Source organism: Leishmania braziliensis, chromosome 17 (genome assembly GCF_000002845.2).
Source record: "Leishmania braziliensis MHOM/BR/75/M2904 complete genome, chromosome 17".
NCBI classification, from domain to species: Eukaryota; Euglenozoa; class Kinetoplastea; order Trypanosomatida; family Trypanosomatidae; genus Leishmania; species Leishmania braziliensis.
In genome coordinates, this window is record NC_009309.2 from 7,941 (window position 1) to 27,940 (window position 20,000).

Genomic DNA, 20,000 nt, shown 5'->3' on the forward strand with positions numbered 1-20,000 from the left:
TACCTACCCTAACCCTAACCCTAACCCTAACCCTAACCCTAACCCTAACCCTAACCCTAACCCTAACCCTAACCCTAACCCTAACCCTAACCCTAACCCTAACCCTAACCCTAACCCTAACCCTAACCCTAACCCTAACCCTAACCCTAACCCTAACCCTAACCCTAACCCTAACCCTAACCCTAACCCGTGTACCCTGGCCCTGGCCCTCGGGAGGATTTCCCCGGTACAGTGGGAGAGGGTGTCGCGGTGATTGCAATGGTGGCCATGAGGACTGTTATGCGGCGCATAGCAGGAGAGGGAAGCCTCCCTTTGTGCAGGGATGAGCGGGAAAGCCCTGCAGGCACACCGTTGGGAATAGGCGCTTGTTATAGGGGGCGAGGGAGTCGAGAAGGAGCCACCGTCGTCAGGGTGTATCGCCAATGGTTCATGTGCATCGCCAGCGTTGCTTACGACCATCCGGTGGACGGTGCGCAACGTCGTCAAGAGCTCTACGGAAGCAGTATGCATGGCACACGGTGCAGTAGTGCGGAGTAGCGGCAAGGGGAGAGCGCACCTCCTTCGTCACCTAACGCAGCACACAGGGATGTGAATGGTCAAGAGAGGAATGGGCTCCGCGCAAAGCCTGCAGCGGTCCGCCATGGTCTGAGGTCTACTCACGCAGAGGTTTTGGCTGAACGAGATCGCGGCTCAACAGCGCGGAGCGAACTCTGTGTACACGTCGGTCGTCGCAGATACCGCTTCTCTGGCAAGGTGCAGACATCGTCATCCCAAGAGGGCTCCTTGCGTCACGCCATCACCGTTGGAGCCCGTCCGTTCCCGCGCACACCGCTCATGGAGCACCCCGTCGTCGGCATCATGGTGGCACGCTGGGTGTGTTGCCTCCATATCCCCCTCAGCGCGGCGCCCGTGCTGCGCACAGTAACGACTGCCACACTGCGCAGGAACCGCACAGCACGCAAGTAGCGACACGGGAGAAAGCAGCGAATCCGGCACAGCTGCGGTCCAAGGCGCATGAGGAGCAGCGGAAAGAAAGTGGAGCGTGGATGAGCGGTGGGCACGGGACGCGCAGACGTAAGTTCTCGCGGTTGAGCCTTTGCTGGTAGCGCACCGCAACGTGACACGCAGGCACGAGCAGAAAAAAAGGTCCCGGAGAGAGAAGGAGTCGGGCCGGTGCAGCGGAATAGGGAGCCGAAAGCGGACGACTCTGCAAACAGGGTCGCCTCTGCCGCATCGGATTCTTGGAACTCGCCACGCACACAACCCTCCCCCCAATAAAAAGGCACACCGACTCACCAACGCGCCTTCGCAGAGACATACGCCGCAACAGGTTGACTGAGTTCGCTGCGCAGCACACATCATCTTCTTTGGAGTGTCTTTTGGGGATGAGCAGTGAAGGCGCGCAGTTGAGCACATGTGTGGAGACTATCGATGTGGACGGCCGCATTCGAAGACCCTTCAATGGGCTGTAAGTCAGGGACTCTGGTGAGCAAGGAAAGGGTCTCTAGTCGCTTCTGCCATATGAAATAGACTTCTTCCGCTTGGAAATACGTCTTCATAACAGTGATGTTGTGTATATCCCTTAATGAGACGTTAATTCCTTGTAATCCTGTTCTGCACACAAGCAGCACGAGGCTTTCCAGCTGATGGAAGCTAAAGAAAGCAATGTAAATGAGTGATTCGAAGGCTTTGATGGCGAATCGCACCATGACCATAGAGCAATTCGCAGTACTCTTCTCGAGACACATGAAAGGGGTATACTCTGCGACGTGAATGACAGCCCTTTGAGACCTCTCGAGCTTGAGAGTAGTCGGCGCTTCAAGCCAAAGAACGAGCTAAAACTTGCATCCGCTGCAGTGGTGGATATCACATGTGCTCAGCTAGATTAGCTTATGTTGTTGGAGATCGTGAAGGACTCCTTGCGCTTAGAGGGCACGTTACGTCTTTCTTATGCAGGGGCACATAATGGCTCAACGTGCACCTACGTAATGTAACAATCCTGTATGTGCAGTTCACGTACGTTTGCTAGCACTTCAGGGGAGGTCATGTGAACAGCGTTTGCAGAAGGAGCACCAGCTTTGAGTGGCACATCGCTTCACCTGAGACCCAAGTCTGTTAGCTGGATGATTTCGTGGGTGATTGTAGGGAATATGCAAGGAGCTCCCTGCGCGCTGCAAGCATTAAGGGGATGAATCTGTAAGTAGAGCTATCGTGCGCTATCTATTTCTAAAGTGTTTTCCGTACACTAGCCCTCTGAAGGAAACAGCAGTCACCCTCAGATCCGCCATCAGAGTTACAAAGCTGACAATTTGGGTTACTGAGTCATCCTCTATGGAGCCGAGTAGCGTTGCGGCTCTGTTTTAGTGTGAGCTGTATTCTCCTTCAGGGACTAAAAACCTGTGAGGCTGCGCTATGTTCTGAGTAGCTGAGTTTATATCCGCATTGGTGTGGTGGTCGTTAAACACACCTTAGAGCGAGAGATGGAGAGAGTGAGAGAATCAAGTAAAAGTGTGAAACAGATACGCACTGCTGACTTCAGGCTACTGCGCACTCAGTGGATATTTATTCAGTGTCACGGAGCAACAGAATGTGCGCATGGTAGCCCGGGTCGGGAGTCCATTGCTGCGCCGTTTCGATGCGCTCCGGCAGAGAAGTATTCACTGCACCACGTGCCTCATAGGATGAATCATGCGAGCATCTACACGCTTCTACGCATACCAAATGATCGCGATAGGTCACCAGCACGGGCTGCCTTGGTCAGCTTAGTTGTCTGCCCACTGTGAACTCAACAACGTGTGGCGAGTTTAGTCAGCAGCACAGACTTCCACTACAGCACATGCCCCGCTTGAGAGTGAACGTGGCTGCTTGTTCTCCCCTTTCTCCCAACTCCTTTTCGACTTTTAGCGCTGTTTGTTGCTCATCATCCTTCGTTTATCGCTCATTCATCTTGTCACGTTAAGGGGTCAATTAGTTCCTTAAGTCTCCCACTCCAAACCACACGAAGAAAAAAAGAGAGAGCGACAGCATCAACAGGGACAATGCAAGTGTGACTTGCAAAGAGAAGAGAGATGGTTGAGGCCCTCTCTAGGCAGCTACACGCACGCAGTCACCGATACGCCAACACAAAACAGGGCGAATGCTAACAAGGGATTAACCTTGTCATCATGAACCGTATGGCAAGAATTTTATCTACAAGACAGAAGCTGAACTTCCCGCTGGTACTCAGACCTCCACACACGCGCAAAGCAGCAGGTCAACGAGTATGAAAGAAAGGTGCAGCCTGAGCCATAGACATACATTTCCGTCAGGAAAAAATCAAGGAGTTCAGTCGCAGAGGACACATGGCTGCCAAATACCCTGCGCTTCACCCACATTCGGTGCAGGGTTTAGTGTGCACGCGGAAGAGGAACGTGCTCGATCCAGAGAGAGAGAGAGATCTGGATCCGCGGAGACTCGAAAAAAAGGTAGTCTGCGCTACAGTGAGACATGTGCACAACAGTAACAGAAATGACAGGAAGGTACTGCCAAACGGGTGAGGAGAGAGGCCAGCAGAGATTTACGGCTATTGCTGCCACATCAGCTCTGTCGCACAACCCGACGGTGATCCACTCTTCTCGTTTTCATGCGCCTTGCCCAACATATAACTCATTCGGCCCCGAGACGGCGCATTTCCTCCTCGAGAAGACGCTGCTGTTCGTCGCGCTTCGACGGCTTATCGATGTTGGCACGCTTCCGCCACGTGTGCTCGAACTCTTCGGCGTCGCGAAGGAACTTGGCAAGCACCGCTTTCTCGCTCTGCCGGCGGTCGTACTCGCGACGGTGCTCAGCGAGGTAGTTTTCACGTGCAGCAACACGCTCGGCGCGTGTACGCTCTGAGTTCTGGGCATCGTACTCCTTGCGCTTTGGAATCTCCATCACGCGGAGAGCACGCTCGTACAAGTTTGCCTGGAGGATCTCCTTATGGTCGTTGTCGACACCTCGGCGCTTGTAGGCCGCGAGCAGGCGAGTGAGCTCATCCTCAAAGCCTGCGGCGCTGCGGTAGACAATGGACTCGTCGACCTTGAATCCTGGGTACTTGATGCGCAGCTTGCGGAGTACGTCTTTACCGCGCTCTTGTCGCTGGCGTTCCGTATACTCAGAGTACAGCTTGCGGAGGTAGGCCTTGCGCATCTCCTCCTTCTTCGCCTCCTCCTGCTCGCGACGCTCTGCAACGGCACGCTCACGCTTCTTGTCCTCGCTCTTCTTCGCCTCATCGATGCGCTCTGCCTTGGAGTTCATACAAGCCTTTTGCAGCGCGTAGATGCTGGTGCTCCGCGCACGAGCCACCTCCAGATCTGTGGTGGAGGGCACCACCTGCCTCTTTGACGAGGAAGCGGCAACGTGGGTGAAGTCAGAGTAGCGCCCGGATGTCGTCGCCACGGAGGAGGCGGGAACGGTGTCCACGTTTGCGACGATCTTGTTGAAGTAGCTTAACATCTTCGCCTTTGACGAGTCGCGGAAGGACAGCGTGTTGGTGCGTGTGTCAATGTCTACGGAAACAGACTCGTCACCGAGAATGACGGGCTCAATGTTGTTCACGTACTCGACCGCCGTCAGGTTTCCGTTGTACGCCGCGAGAGAGAGCACCTCGACATAGTTGCAGCTGCCAGAGAGAATCTCTAGCTGATAGCGCAGGATCATTTTGTGCAGCTCGTTGCCGTAGCGGGCAAGGTCGCTGTTGGCTGCCGCCAGCGCTGTTACGCTTTTGTGCAGGCACGTGAAGTCAGAGAAGTTGGGGTCCTCAAGGCTCGCCGCGATCTTTACAATTTCTGGCGATGCAAGCGTGTACACGCCCTTTGTCTTGAGGTTCGCGATGAGGCTCGTTTTGGTCGTGACCGGGGACTCAAACAGCTCGTCGATACGGGCACTCTTCTCACGGTAGCGACCAAACGGGTCGAGCTCCATGTCACCCTCTGACACGCACAGCGACGCAAGGACGGCGCGAGCGGCGAGAGGGCCCCGCTTCTCCTGACGCTTCATCGATGCAGCAATAGAGAGACAGTAGGCATGATAGTTGTACACGGAGCACGTCCAGAAGATATCGCTCATCGTTTCGTAGGCCCCGGAAACTACGTCGATAAGCTCCTCGTTGCGTTGCACCTTGTCGCAGACGCGCTTCAGGCAGGAGAGGACGTCAAAAGCTCCGCCATACTGACGCAGACTGCAGATATCGTTGAGCAAGCAGCACAGCGTCTCCACTGTCTCGGTCACCGCTGCCGTTGACGTGAGGAAGGCTGTACGCTCCTTCAGCAACTCCTGCACGGCGTTGCGCGACGCCGCGTCGTCATGGTCATGCAGGTGGTCCAGCGCCATGTGAGACACAGCACGAGACACAGCGGTGGAGATATCCAGCACGCACGCAGGTGTGTTGAATTCCTTGCACATGGACAGGAACTGGCGAACAGTCTTGTTGTAAATGAACGTCAGCTTCTTGGCAAAGCCAATGGTGTTGTTGCCGCAGAAGTGGCGAATCAGGCGGCGCAGCGCGGCGTGACAGGGAATGATGTGGCGCTTCTCGGCGAGCGCGGCGAGGGAGACGCCGCTCAACGCAGCCAGCATCTGGTCCCCCTCACTGGCAGTGCTCTGCATCGCCTCTGCGCGCTCCTTTGCCCTCGCGCACATCTGTCGGATGCGAATCATGACCGAGTCTACAATGCGCTGTACGCTCTCCTCCACATGCTGCGACCCACGAAGGCCGCTGCGGCACCGGCGAAGCACCTCGATCAGCTTCACCGGCTCCAGCTTCTCGTGTGTAAGGCAGAGATCAGCCAACAGCTCGAGACACTCAAATCCGATTGGAGTCACCTGGTTGAAGCGCAGATGCGACGAGAGGGCGTCGATGGCTTCCTTCACGTCACCGTTCCTTAGGTGCTCTTGGGCCTTAGAGAGGCTGCTTCGCGCGCGCGCGTCAGATGTCGCTGCTCGGTCCATTGCTGCCGTTAGTACGGGATGAAAAAGAGAAAAAAGAGTAGGGCGTAGGTGCTTACTGGGTATTCGCTCCAGAGGGGGGTGGGAGGCGGAAGTATCACGGAGCGAGGGAGTGAAGGTGGTAGATGGGGTGGCGGCTTTACTTCGCGTCGTGAGAGAGTCAGAGAATTTGGACAGAAACAGAAGGAAGGGTTTGGATTATGAATTGCTTTACCTAGTCTGGTGTAGTGTGAAGGCATCGAAAGCGAGATGTGGAGCGACAGAGGTAGAGTGATGAGTCAAATGAGAAGGACGCAGTGAGTGGGAGAAAGTGTTTCCTTTGCTAAGGTAGGTGAGTCCGCAGGAAAAAGAATGTGATCCTCAGTCAGCCCTTTTGCTCTCGATGGGAGTTTGTGCCCTCTTTATCTCCTCCTATCCCCCACCACAGTGAATGAATGGGTGACTGCGAAGACAACGACTGATGAAAAGACTATGAGGTGCTTTCGAACAGATGAACTCCTGTTCTACATTTACCAAAAGCGATTAAGCATGTCGATGACTTCTCATTCGCCGTGCATATCGCACATAATTGTAGTAATACTGAAGGCACACCGCCTTTCTGTTTTCCACTCTTTTGGCTACTTAGCACAGCTGCGGTAACGCTGAGAAAATAGAAGCACAGGAGAAAATAACTGACGAAGGAAGGACTGAAACAAAATTCTCTGCGGCCCTTGTAGAGTGGGTGAAGCGCCGTTCGCAGGGAAACAAGAGCACACGGCGTGAAAGAGATCTGCTGTATCTTTCGGCAACGGCAGCTAGATGTATAATAGAAAAGTGCGACACGCGCACACAACGCGAGATACCCCCCCCCATGAAAAAATAGCACTTTGAGTTACAGCAGCCACAGAGCTGGCGAATAATGAGTGGAAAACTAGGATGGACGCGGGTGGTACATAACTCGCACAGGCCATGGAAAGTGGGCCATGAGACTATGGCGTGCGCGAGTCTCAGCAGGGTCTGTCCTGTAGAGAGGAGAGAGACATCAGATCCATAGAAGAATGACCACCTATCATGTGTTTCGGCGACAACTCAGAGTTCGGGTAAGTTGCAGTAGACGGTCCCATTGGAGATGTTGCAGTGGGTGTTGGAAAGAGCGCCAGTGACAAAGGCAATGTTGTCCAGACGTGCCGACATCGTCGTGAGCCTGCGATCAGACACAGTCAGCTGCCACGCTAGGCGTTCGTCCATGGTCGGAAGCTGTTGGATCTCATACGCGCGCTGCACTAAATCACGACGCTCGACACAGCCGCTGCAGTCTCTATCACGATCTCTGATCATCTTGCTCAGCTCCTTGGAAGAGAGTGACTTGAAGTGGTCCAGTGTCGCATTGGGGGTCGAGGACGATGGTAGGCCACGCGTGATGGCACGAAGCGCATTTTCGTCCCTCGACCCGATGTGACGCCGCTGCAGCAAAAATGTTTGCTCAGGGGGAACTTCGACTAGAAGAGAAGCTCTAGCCACCAGCGTCGCAGCGACAACGGCGAACACACAAAACAGGAAGGACAGATGACGTAGCGCAGGCATGGCTTCGTTCTCTATCGGAAAAGAGTAAGTTAATACCTTGTTGTTCTTCCACGCATGTGGGGGTCTCTATTGCAGCGGATAAAGTGAATGAGTTCCACCTCCAACGAGGTACTACCGTGTTTGAGGAAATGAAAAGCAGCAGATGAAAAACCGCAAAGAGAGCAGGCGATAGGAAAGGTGTAAAGGAGAAAGATGACCGCGTCCTCATACAACGGAGGCAGGGAAGAGGAAAGAAGGGAACACCTGTATGTGCCCGTTTGCACCGTGAAGCTGGACTCAGCTGGCGACTTGAAATGAGACTGCTGGTTCCATCTACCTTTCCCTCTTCGTTGGCATCCAGCGCTTCACAGAGGAGGGGTTTCCTCCACAAGGTGCCGATAAAGTTGTCAGGAAGATGTTATCAGAAAAGTTAAGATGAAACAGATAAGGGTGCACAGTTGCACATTAGTGCATAAGCCATAGTGCTACTCATCTCCACAGCGTTAGTTGAAAGAGAAAAACAGAGAATTCGTACAGCACGCAAGCAGAGCACTGCGTCACGATCAGCTGCGTTCATCTTACTCCCCAGAAAGTGAACCCCACCGATACACATAAACTGAGACAGAGGCACAGCAGCTTCTATCCAACAAAGCTAAAAGAAAAGAGCAAGAGAGGAGGGTTGTCCGACACCTCTCTACATTATGGCACCGCCACGGACGACGAAATCGTGTCGGTGGTGGCCGTAGCTGCCAGTACATCCAGGAGCCTTGACCATTACCCAAAAGAAAAAGGCGGACAGGCCTGCGAAAAAGTGCCATGCGCTGTGGTACAGGCGGTAACGGTCGGCGTGCTCGTTAAGTCCAAGGATAAAGAAGATTATACCAATGCAGGAACAGAGCAAACCATAGGCGAGATGCTTACCACTAATAGAGGGAGGACGCTGCTCAACTAGGCAGTGTTTCACGATGGGAAACAGGCTGAATAGAAGAATTGGGGATACAGTGAGCCGAATGTCCCACGGGTTTTTCTGCTGCACTACGAGGGTGAAAAAGACGCAGAAGCATTTGCAGGACATGTCCACGAAAGGGTTCTGAAAGCAGCACAAATAGACATACCAGATGCCCATCATCGAGATGACACCGACGTTGTCGAGGCGGTGCCACTCAATCTCAGTGAGAAAGATGGCGGTCCCAAAGCTTTCCGTCGTGTGGTACATAAAGGAGGCCAGGAGGCCAAACACCGCACAGCAGAACTCAAATATGTAGTTGCGTCGGTAGAAAAGGTAGGGCGTAGGTAACATCGTTAGGTGACTCAGCACCGTCATGATGAACAGAATTGCTGGACTCTCGCCGTGACGCATCGCACGAGCGGAAAAAATGGAATCAGAGAGAAAGGGGAAGAGACAGAAAAAGGAGCTGCAAAGCGAAGGACACGGATGAGCGTGTGCGTATGCGTATTGGGCTGTAGGATTGTCCGTGTGCGACTACCTCCGTACAACTGGGAAAAAGAAAGCGTTATCAGCAGCGAGGCAGCACTCTGCTTGAGACCAACAAGCACCACCATAGGAAAAGGGAAAGGCAGAAAGAGAGAGGGGGTAAGGAAGGAACGTCGATTGCAAACAGCGCAGCTTCACTCCACCCCTGCAGGAGAGTGAAACCTACGGTAGTCCAATCACCGCCATTGATGCGCACACTGCAATATTTTGCTGCCGCTCCCTGGTACACCACTTGCTTTTCGGGGGAGGGTTGCTTAGCTGTATGACGAGGAGACCGTGCGTGGAATGAGAGATGCAAGGAAAACGCTGAATATACAAGTTAGAGCGACGAGACACGCAAGCAGTAACAATGGATCAGAGAGCAGAAGAGCTACTGCTCTCGGGAAAATGTCCCTACATGTTCCGGCTTTTTTCTCTATGACAGTACGCCTCACCTCTGTACTTCTAATGTGCGTCGCTACAGCAGATTAAGAGGGCGATCCCCACGGAGGTGCAGAGAAAGAGAGAGAGCTGCACCTCCGTCACGTCCGTCACGCTACGCCGCTCCGTTTGCCGCAGTTTTCTGTAGTGACACTGCCGACCTCTGATTCGTGCTAGATGCTTCACAGACTCGCCACGACGGCAGCAGCGTCACCATGGTCTGGCGAGTGCAACGGTCTCCACTTCCGTTGCAATGAAGGGTTTAGAGCATACACAACAAAGAAGATCGCGGTGGTATTGCTGTGAAAGAGGCCGTCAAAGACACACACAGCGGCCTTCACTCCATCGAGTCCCGCGACAAATAAGGGATTCGCTCTGAGTGCGAATGCGAGCGGAGTAATGAAGAGGCGCGATAGGAAAAGTCCTTGGCGGTGGCGGTGAACGGCACAACCCGCCCGTACTGCCGGCGCACCGCATACAACCGTATGCCCAATGGTGTACCGGGGCTCCAAAGAGGTGGTCTCTTGCAAGAGAACGGCAATGAACCCGGTGATATACTGCCAGGACCCCTGAGTGGCACATTTTTTCGAAGGAGGCTAGTCAAATGCAGCAATAAATCACGGATGTACGTGCAGCAATTTTGTCATGCCGTTGCCCGCGGTCTTCGGGCACACGAAAAGCTCGGCAAAAAGCGCTTATCAACATGGTGGAGAAAAGAAACGGCCAAAGTGTAGGTGCCTAGCACTCCCTCAAAGCGCAGATTGGCTCGCACAAGAGCGCCCATAACGGAGACTATCAAGAGAGAGCGATCGACGCCTGTAATGAGCACAACACACTTCGAGCCCGCCAAACGGAGAGACTATGTGGACGTGAGGAGACCAAAACCCCATAAAGTGGTATCGCAGCTTCTGTGCCAAGAGACCCACTCATGATGCGGTACAGCGTGTACAAGTCATCAACAGCAGTCACTGTTGATAGGATGCGAGAAAGAGCAGTAGGAGAAAAGGAGGACAGAACTGAGAGAACTGTAGTACAGGTGGAGAACTGAAGAAAGAGAAAGTGAAAGTGTTCCTATCAGATGAGGAACGTGAGCCGGTGGGAGTGCAGGGGCTACGCGCATCAATCCCGTTTCATGAAGAGGTCTGTTTGGTAACCGACATGTCATTCGAGAGAGACACAGCACGAAGGCAAAAGAAATGAAGAAGAAGGAAAGAGATACGACGCAGACTAACATCGGCACACAGCAGGAAAGCAACAGTACAGCGGCCTTCTCATTTCTTTTTATTCGTCTTTCCCGCACCACCGCAAGCAGTGACCCAAATCCATTGTGTCTGGAAAACGCCTTGTATGCTCACAGAGAAAAAGGCGGTGAGAGGTTGCACGCCTTAGGAAATTCCTTCACTAACGCCGCTTGTGGGCATGCCGCCCATAGTAGAACGTTGGCACACCGACGTTCTGGAAGGAGAACGAGGAATCGTTGAATCACCAAGAATCACATCCACAGGCAACGACGTGGGTCGCCGCAGCTATGATCAAGTGCAATCGTTTTCTTGGAAAATAATTTTGTTGGGCAAAAAATCTCAGCGCAGATCCTGAGTCCGATCGGAAGCAAAGAGGGGGAAAAGGGGGAGGACCACCACAACGGCAGCAAAGGCAAACAGTGCCGTGTGGGTGCGGGTCGACAACACGAGAAAGCAAACGAGCCAAACAAAGTGAAGGAAAAGGAGCGAATACAACAACAGAGGCGAGACTTCAGGGAAAAGCGCTCTAACACAGAAAGGAGAACGCTTAGCAATTACGCGCAGACGCAAGTGTGGGCATGAAAGAGACTTGAGTTTTGTTGAAATGAGCAGTGCCGTTGTATGCATGCGTTCTTGTCCATTTCACAGTGACTGGTATCAGGAGTGGGACGTCACTGTGCGGCGAAGTGAACGAAAACGCTGGTAAGGAGAGAATGACGCGCCCGATGACCTTACGCGCCCCTCCCCACTCCTTCACCAACTCCACTGCGATTCGAGATGAACACGCCAACACAAAGGTGAGGGAACGCAGGGCAACGAAAGAAGATCATTGAAAAGCAAGAGAAACCGCCGAGAGGGACAGTACACGCACGAAGAAGAACCAACAATACGTCGCACCCGAATGCCTGGCCCATCAGGACATATACGTGTACCGCTGCACACATGCAGCCCAGGGCTGCGCCCCGATCCTCCCGCACATCATTCGCTGTTCCTTTTTTGTACTGTCGTAAGCGACCACAGCGCGGGTGTCCAGGAGGGGGTGGATAGAAGGAGAGACGCTAGAAAGCACAGCACTGGCGGAACCACGACCACACCCAGTACAGGCCGTTATTACGGGCTCTTACTTCGATCGTCTCAATTTCCTCGTCCTGCTCTGACGCGTGCTCTATGTCGCAGTTAGGCTGCGGTAGTCGCTGAGCACCAGTAGGTGTAATCAGCGAGCTGCGCTCCAGTGCGTGGTGGGTCACTGGCGGCTGCCTCAATCGCATGCAGCGGCGCCTACGGACATCGGAGCTGCTCATCAGACGTCCCTCATCACCAATCACTGGCGCAAAGCACATTGGGCACATGGTGGACCGCTGCCGCCACGATTCCAAGCACTGCAAGTGGAACCCATGCTCGCACTTGAGGAGAATAGCAGGGTTGTCTAGGGTGAAGTGCTCTAAGCATATGGGACAGGTAGTAAGATGATACTCACCAACATCGTACGTCTCCAGATCACCAGCTACACTATCCTCGTTGATGTAGTCACTAAGATTTGAGCAACTCGCATTTTGGGATTCTACCGGTGCTGAAGAAACCGATGCCACCGCGGGAATACGGACCGCTACTGCAGCCTTCGTATGCAGATTTTCTTGCATAATGAAGCTTCGAGTGATTGTTTCTCCACTCTAATAGATGAGCGCGTGACAGTACTGGTCGTACAAAATACATGTGAGAGTTATACTTCAGCCTCCCTGCTATGTACGTGTTGGGGAGCTGCGTCCTCAGAAATGTGGGAAAGGGGGTGAAGATGCTCCCTTGTAGAAAGTCAGCGATGCACCTCCTGGTCTTTTTCCGATCCACGAGAAGCTCTGGGAGAACCTATATTGGGAGAACAGCTGTCAGAACACCTGTGAAATGAGCATAATCGAAAAGGGGGCAGAGTTGGTTGCTGAAGAGTGGCTAAGTAGGGGGAAAAGATGGAATGCCAGGGGTATGTGGTGATGGGTGCATTGGGAGGGTCAGCCATCAAAGTGTGAGACGAACTCCAAGACGAACCACGAAGCGGAGAGCCACGCGTGGGGTAGGGGAAGTTAATTTCCATTAAGGAGAGAGAGACAGCGGCGCGACAAAAGCCTAATTCGATTAGGCACGTATTGAGCAGAGCGACGCATGTACGCTTAGCGAGGCCTCTGAGAGTCTACGGCTACCTTTTAAAACCGCGGACGCCCACATCAGTCCACACTTGTCACAGTGGACACAATCCCCCATCCCTCACATGATATGCATGAGAGCATCCCACAATGCAGTAAGCACCAACACCTCAGCAGGTACGGCAGCTTTAAGTCACGCTCACGTTAGCTGCCTATTAGCTAGCGTCAAGTTAATCGGTGCACGGAATCCGGAATAGACCACAGAGAGGGAATCCTCTAACATCCGTGCACATGCGGCGGCCTCCCTACTTGGTTATAATGCAATGAAAGAACTAGGGTGATGTGACGGCACGCGGAAGGAGCATAATCTGTCGCCCACCATAGACCGCAAATACAGTAATACACACTCACTCACTTCCGGCCTCGCTCCTTACCCTCACTACTCTCGTGAATGAACTGGCCGGGGAAGAGTAGTCGGCGTACGGCTGTTGGCGCAAGTCGCTTCGGGTCCGTGTCTACAACCTCCCCTGCCGCACGCTTGCGGTCTTCTTCTCTCTCCTGTTGCACCATGAAGTGGTAGAACTCCGGGTCGAAGAACCTCAGCACCGACTCCAGGCTATGGCTCACAACCACAGTGGAGAAGAAGACACAGATGAGAAGCATCACTATGTAAGAAAAGATGGCGAAGACGCGCACTCGATCTAGCCTGTGGAGCTTCTTCCTGGATGTCTGTAGCAGCTGACGGTGCAGTGCAGGTGAGGCTCCATTTTGGTGCCAGAGGCTAAGTGGATTGACGGACATCTTGTACGCCGTCTGTAGAATGGCATACTCGTTCTCACCAGTGGTGCCCTTTGCCGTGTCGGGATGGGTTTCAAGGACCAAACTTCTATAGCGAGCACGCACTTCCACTAGTTCCGCGTGGTCGGGAAGCCCCATTACTTGCAGAGGTGACCCATGCTTCTGAAGCCACTGCAGTTCCTTCTCCAGCTCCTCGGTGCGCTCCATGCCAGTCTGCATGCGAATCGCAAGTCGCCTCTGTAGTGACGTTGGTGTAAGCGCCACAAACAGGAAGCGCAGTGCCAATACGAAGCACCCTGGTTTGTAGCTATGCTGCGCCCCCGTGGTGGCGTAGCGCAGCGTCAAGAGGCACGGCTGCCCCTGGTTTGCTGCCGGACCCGCGCCTACCCCCAAGCGTCGCATCTGTCGCGACTTCTATGGTAAAACGAGAGCAACAGTAAAAAGAGGGGCAAACAGCAATAGCTACACTGCCAACGACAAGGAGATCAGAGGAAGTCTGATGAAGCAGCGGCGCTGCTGGCCGGCAAATCCCTTCGCTTCAGTGCAGACTCACGCGGCGATGCTACGGAGGCACAGAACGGCACCCGCGCGGAGTGACACGAGAGGAGCATTTCGAGAGAGAGAGGAGGAAGAAAGTCGAAAGTGAGGAGGAGAAAGTGAGGAAGAGGTGCGACGAGCGCAGCAGAGCATCATGAAGACGCGGTGACGAACCCGACGGTTGGGTGGTGATTAACGTAACGACCTGAAGCACTACCAATGTCCAGTATAACAGCCTAAGACGTGCCCACAAAAAGCCCTCATGCACGGGTAGCCACGGCCGATGAGGGCAAATCCCGCGACTAATAGCAGTGGTCAGAGGGTAGGCAAAGAGGCACTTGGCAATGTGCATTAGCGCCACGCCAACGAATGAAACGATCAAATCCTCATTTTCGCTGTTTGTCAACTTCCGTCTCAAACCAACAACGGGAGAGAGAATGGGGAGCTGAGGTGAAGCGGTAAGTGCAAAAGAGGCGCATGGGCAGCGCAGGAAATAACACACCCTTTTCGAGTATGAGCTCTCTGCTGAACCAAGGAGCCCGCTGCGTCCCACGCTCACATTTCCGCGTACCCATAAAATTGTGTTCTCGGTACACTCTCGACTGCCTCTCTTCACGCACGTGAAAGGAGCTGCTGAGAGAGTCTGAGAAATCACGGTTCGCTCCAGAACTGGCACAATACACGGCGGCCATCGAACCTGCTGCCGTGGAGGTGGGCAATGGCTGTGGCAGCCTTTTCCTTACTAGAGAGCTCCAAGGCGACAGCAACGCGGTCGTCAAAATCGCTGGTAACTTCAGCACTGCTGTCAGCCTGTTCCTCTGGTGTTGCCGCGGTACTTTCTACACGCGCAGCCTTGGAGGGCTGTTGTTCGGATGCGTCGTCGACGAGAACCCGCCAGGACTGTACCCTCTCCTTTGTGACGCACTCGACTCGCTCCACCACGGCTGTCACCAAATCTCTCTGCTCCGCCACTGCCGCACTTTGATAGCCTGAGAGGGTCGCGAAGTTGGTTAGCAGCACAGATGACGAGGGGGTTCCGGCTGAGCCACTGCCTTGTAAGAGCCGCTTTCGCTTCTTGTAGATGCTCTGCTCTTCTCGGCGCCGCTTCCAGCGCTTGGAGATGTCCTCTTGAATCAAACCCACGATGTCCTCCACCGCAAGATGCTGCAGCGAGGATTCCTTCAAAATGCGGTTGAACCAGAAACTCGCCACGGTGCCCCACTGCCTCTCATAAAAGTGAAAGTGCGGATTGTCGCGAAGGCTCTCAGGCATCCTTAAATCCTGCATGGAGAACTGAAGCCGCCGCCCTGTGCTCCCCCAAATCACCAGTGCGTTCCGCTGATCCGTCATTACACCCCAATCAATCCCACAGTACACAGCGAGAGATGCTTGATGATCCTACATACGACGAGTAAAGTCTGATGCTCGCCCCTGCTACGTCGAAGACTGCACAGCAAGATACGCTAGCATAGATGAAGAGAGAGTGTGGCATACAGCGAACACGAGCGTATAGGACGGAAGCGACGAGAAGCGGAATGCAAGTCCAGTTGAAGTACAAAAAAGAGTGTGAAGGCGAAGAAGAGTACGTATTGTTTTGCAGGAAACAAGTTGGGATTCGGCACGAGGGCCGCAGTAGCGATGGATGCAAGACAGGCAACACGAAGACAGTATTTCACTAGTGAAACTCTCTCTTCCGTAGAATGATGTCACGAGAGTGACTCTGGAAGCGGAGTCACAGTCGAGTAGTACGCATCCAAACCACAGATCGAATTCCGCCAAGAGTCCCAAGGTTTCATGGTGCTGCACCAGAGAACCAAGTAGCGGCACACAGTCACTAGCATCTGCAGCTGTGTGTTGTTGTGTTTAGAAACTCCATAGGGCCGCCAGAAACGACTCACTTCAACATTTCCGCTGGAAATATGGCCTCTTCGAGAGGCGTGACTTCACCAGAGAAGATAGGGGGGCTAATGGAAAGGATGAGAAAGGGTGTCGGCACACTACAGCAGCTGAAGTCAGTAATTGTCGTTCGTGGGGTATATGGCGAGCTTATCACGAGGGCGAGAGTCGCCTTGTCTTGATGCGCCCTCTCTCTCTCTCTCGCCTGTATTCCGCGCCTTCCTTCTCCCGCGGAGTGACGTAAATGGAGGAGTGTCACTCATCGTTCCAGCCAGAGAAACCTTAAAGAAGCAAAGAGGCGCAAAATCATCACACATGAGTGAAACAGCGCAACAGAAGAGGACAAAGAGGACGGAAGGGAACGACTTGGCGTCAGTGCGGCAGCTGCGAGGTTAAACAGCGACGAGCACCAGGGAGACGAAGAGAGAAGCGGAGAAAGAGGCGTACGACGAGCGAAAGAAACCAATGGGAAAAGAGAGAACACATATGCCACTTCATAGCCATCGCCGTGTTGCATAACATCCGAGGCTGGCTCGAGTGTGGCGATGAATGTAAGAAAGGGAGAGAAGAGAGATGCCGGCACTTATCGACGCTGGAATGAGGAAAGTGCTAAAGAAAACGGCAAAAAAAGAGTCCCACGCCAACGCGCACCTTCCCTCATAGAGCGCACAGAAAAGGAGATCAGCAGCCCACTGTACAGACAACTTCACGACACAGACAAAAAGCAAAGCGTTTATTCGGGCATTGCAACGGGAATAACAGGAAAAAGGCATTCAGGCACCCCCACTTCCCTACAAGCAGGAGGAACGAATCAATGGTGTCGCGCTGTCACAGTGCACGACGGCATATAAAGGAATCGAGAGAGGGGAAAGAAGGAGCCGCCAACCGTGAGAGAAATGGACAAGCACAAGATGAGGAGAGGAATGCTGGGTGTGTGCATGTGAGAAAGCGCTCATCTCCACCCTTTTACACTCTACTCTCTTTCTCATGCTCTACGACATCTTCTCATTGCGCCTAGCCATTGGTAGACGTGAGATTGGAGGCAGCCGCACGGGATGCGAGTCCCTCTTCGCCGGCTGTTTGGTGGGCCCGCTACAAATGTTAGCCTTTTGCCTCAAGGAGGTCACTGTAGTTGACGACGATGTCATGTGTCCCTCGTCATAGCCACCTTGGATGCCTCGGCTTTGCATCTCTCCTGTGGAAATGCTGTACGGCAGAGCGGCGTGGGTCAGCTTCTCCTTTAAGAAGGAGTTGATCTGTCCGATGGTGTCGGCGCTGATTCCGGTGTCCCCAATGTTGATGTTTGTCACGTGCGAACACGGGTTGCGGATCAGTCGCACAATGGAACGCCCGGCCACAGCCGGGATTGGATTGTGAGACAAATCGATCGACTGCAGTGAAGGGAGTCGCGTCACCACCTTGAGCAGCGACTGAATTATAGATAAGCTGTGAATGTTATTCCAGCTAAGATCGACATGTTTCAGGAGCGGGCACGTGTCTATCATCGAGATCAACTCGAGCAGCGCCATCGGCCGTGCGTGGAACATGTGACTACATTCTAGAGACGTGCTTGCAGGTACATAATTGCCGGTCACGAGATAGCGATAGTCCCGCAAAATGGGGAACCCGTCATAACCAAGCCGCACTAACCGCTTAATTTTCTGCAGGTACAACAGACGCTGCGCGCCCATGACTGTGAGCACCGCCGCCCGCCACCGCGCGGATGGCTTAACCACCGCTGCCGAAGGTGCTTGTGATGCGTAGAGGGACGTCCGTCGATTTGCATCCAAACCCTCCTTGATCCATCGGTGCTTGAGAGCATCTTTGGCGCTCATTCGACGGTGTGGGTCGTAATAGAGAAGTTGGCTGATAAAATCTTGAAGCTGTGGAGGACAACGTGGCCTATCACCGCCCTCCTCCGGCAAACGATACCCACGGCAGATGTCTTTCGTCAGCGCAGTCTCTGTACGGGCCTGAAACGGGTAACGACCGAGAAACATCACGTGTGTCATGACACCCATGGCCCACATGTCCACGGGCTTTCCATAGTTCTTCTCTAGCAGGATCTCGGGTGCCATGAAGTGCAGCGTGCCACAGCACGTCGTCAAACATTGCTCATTACCGGCAAACACGGAGAGTCCAAAGTCTGCTATCTTCACGACAAGGTCGTTTTGCGATAGCAGGCAGTTGCTTGGCTTCAAATCGCGGTGTACGATCCCCTTTTCATGAATATACTCTACAGCCATCAGTAACTGCGTGATGATGCGCCGCGTCTCGCCTTCAGAGACGCTTTGTCGGTCTATGTGGTGCTGAAGAGAACCACCAGGGAGGTATTCCATCACAATAGAAAGGCATGCGTCGTCTTGATACGTCTCCTCGAGCTTGACGATGTTGGGATGGGAAAGGAGGCTCATTGTCTCCACTTCCCCCATAACGCTCCGCAATCCCTTTGTGCCTGCCTGACGCTTGTCGATGCGCTTCACCGCGTACATGTCCTTCGTCCCTGTCCGCAGAGTCGCACTCCAGACATCTCCGTAAGACCCTGAGCCAATTTTTTCAATCAAGGCATAGCGAGACTCGATGTCGATGGTGTCAGAGGTGCCTCCGCTCTTGGCATTGCGCAAGAGACTGTCTTGCAAAGCGTAGAAGTCCATTCTTTCTCCTGCATGTAGCCGCAAGCGAAACTACTTCTGTCTGTACGCCTATTGGCTGCGTGCTGTGATGTAGCTCAGAAGTGAGGGGGGAGAGAGGGAAAGGGACGGTGCGCGGAGGGAGCAAAGAGCGCTGTGGAGATGCATGAAAAAATAGAAAAAATTAAACAGCGACAATTAGTGGAGGAGCGGGTGGCTGTCCAGCGGTCCAGCACGCGCGCTTGCACCAGCTGTAATTGGGCGCTGTTTATCCCGACATGCCTTACTGGACGACAATGGTGCTTACGCGCTGCACAGGGTAGGGGGGGGGGGTGAAGCAAAGGGCGCCTGTAGACCGTATGCACCTTGCGGTGCCAAAAGTCACTGCGCCGCCGTGTGTCCGGGAACCTCGTCCGATGTCGACGTGCATTGACGGCATCCCGGGTTAAGATGAGTACCAAGCGAGGTGCCCAGGAGCTGCGCTTCAGCGGCAATAACGGACACAGAGAACGGAAGGCAGTCATTGCGTAACACTTCGGGAGGCGCATCTGCTACGTTCCGCATTGCCTCAAGTCAGTGTTTTTTGCTAGACTGGAGGGAAGCACGGGTACACACGACAAATCGTACAGGAAGACGTCAGCGATCAAGGAGGCGGACTCACCGGAACAAGAAACGAGGGAAACAGAGAGAAGCCGACACCCAAGCTGCGTGGAGACATGCAGATGCGCAACAATCGCGCAGAGATGTACACCGAAGGAGGAGACGCCAAGCGGAAACCAACATGCCACCGCGAAGAAAAAAAAGAATGCCACAAACGGGGACACATCAGCATAGACACAATCATAAGACCAAAGATGAAACCGCGGCGATGCGATGCAGTGAGTGTGAAACTCGCGCGACGAGGGACCAACCTCCAGTGCTCGCATGTGTGCTGTGCAGAGTACCTACCGCATCAACCTCTGGCGGTGACCAGCGGCGGCATAACAACTCGATCGACACACCAAATGACAAATGTAGATGACAGTCGCATTACTGCAGCTCTCTCCCATGTAACTTCTCTAACGAGCCAAAATGCGAGCGGGTAATCAGGAAGTACAGATGGAGAACAAGCTGAGTGAGACCTGCCAAGGCCCTCACTGAGCGCCAAGCCCTTTCTCGCGAAGCCTCTCCACGAGCCAGTCCATACCCTCGACCAAACCATCACCTGTCTTGGCACTGCTCTTCACAATCGTCCATGTATGGTTCATGATAAACGACACGCCAAGTTGATTGGCAATCTCCACCTCACTGGCGGCTTCTGGTAGATCCTGTTTGTTGGCGAATATGAGCAAGAGACTCT

The 20,000-nt window shown here is 53.6% G+C and overlaps 7 protein-coding genes across 7 annotated transcripts in view; all 7 read right to left on the bottom strand.

Moving 5' to 3' along the window:
* Nucleotides 1-3,645: 3,645 nt before the first annotated feature.
* On the bottom strand, nucleotides 3,646-5,970 carry LBRM_17_0020 (conserved hypothetical protein; the record flags this gene model as incomplete). Its single annotated transcript, XM_001562122.1, has 1 exon — nucleotides 3,646-5,970. One exon carries the CDS (start codon nucleotides 5,968-5,970, stop codon nucleotides 3,646-3,648), a length of 2,325 nt encoding a protein of 774 aa, XP_001562172.1.
* A 2,233-nt stretch (nucleotides 5,971-8,203) lies between these two features.
* On the bottom strand, nucleotides 8,204-8,869 carry LBRM_17_0030 (conserved hypothetical protein; the record flags this gene model as incomplete). The annotated part of the gene is made up of 1 exon (XM_001562124.1): nucleotides 8,204-8,869. The coding sequence occupies one exon, from the start codon at nucleotides 8,867-8,869 to the stop codon at nucleotides 8,204-8,206; it is 666 nt and encodes a 221-aa protein (XP_001562174.1).
* A 2,854-nt stretch (nucleotides 8,870-11,723) lies between these two features.
* On the bottom strand, nucleotides 11,724-12,305 carry LBRM_17_0040 (conserved hypothetical protein; the record flags this gene model as incomplete). The annotated part of the gene is made up of 1 exon (XM_001562127.1): nucleotides 11,724-12,305. One exon carries the CDS (start codon nucleotides 12,303-12,305, stop codon nucleotides 11,724-11,726), a length of 582 nt encoding a protein of 193 aa, XP_001562177.1.
* Nucleotides 12,306-13,211: 906 nt separating this feature from the next.
* Nucleotides 13,212-14,000, bottom strand: LBRM_17_0050 (conserved hypothetical protein; the record flags this gene model as incomplete). The annotated part of the gene is made up of 1 exon (XM_001562130.1): nucleotides 13,212-14,000. One exon carries the CDS (start codon nucleotides 13,998-14,000, stop codon nucleotides 13,212-13,214), a length of 789 nt encoding a protein of 262 aa, XP_001562180.1.
* Nucleotides 14,001-14,786: 786 nt separating this feature from the next.
* Nucleotides 14,787-15,485, bottom strand: LBRM_17_0060 (conserved hypothetical protein; the record flags this gene model as incomplete). The annotated part of the gene is made up of 1 exon (XM_001562132.1): nucleotides 14,787-15,485. One exon carries the CDS (start codon nucleotides 15,483-15,485, stop codon nucleotides 14,787-14,789), a length of 699 nt encoding a protein of 232 aa, XP_001562182.1.
* Nucleotides 15,486-17,023: 1,538 nt separating this feature from the next.
* Nucleotides 17,024-18,523, bottom strand: LBRM_17_0070 (putative mitogen-activated protein kinase kinase 3; the record flags this gene model as incomplete). Its single annotated transcript, XM_001563725.1, has 1 exon — nucleotides 17,024-18,523. The coding sequence occupies one exon, from the start codon at nucleotides 18,521-18,523 to the stop codon at nucleotides 17,024-17,026; it is 1,500 nt and encodes a 499-aa protein (XP_001563775.1).
* Nucleotides 18,524-19,794: 1,271 nt separating this feature from the next.
* Nucleotides 19,795-20,000, bottom strand: part of ARL-1 (ADP-ribosylation factor-like protein 1,putative;with=GeneDB:LmjF17.0070) — a gene marked incomplete at both ends in the record, with an annotated part of 567 nt that continues 361 nt past the window's right edge. The window contains one exon of the mRNA XM_001563726.1: nucleotides 19,795-20,000. This exon is cut by the window's right edge and continues 361 nt beyond it. Within this exon, the coding sequence (XP_001563776.1) occupies nucleotides 19,795-20,000 (206 nt within the window).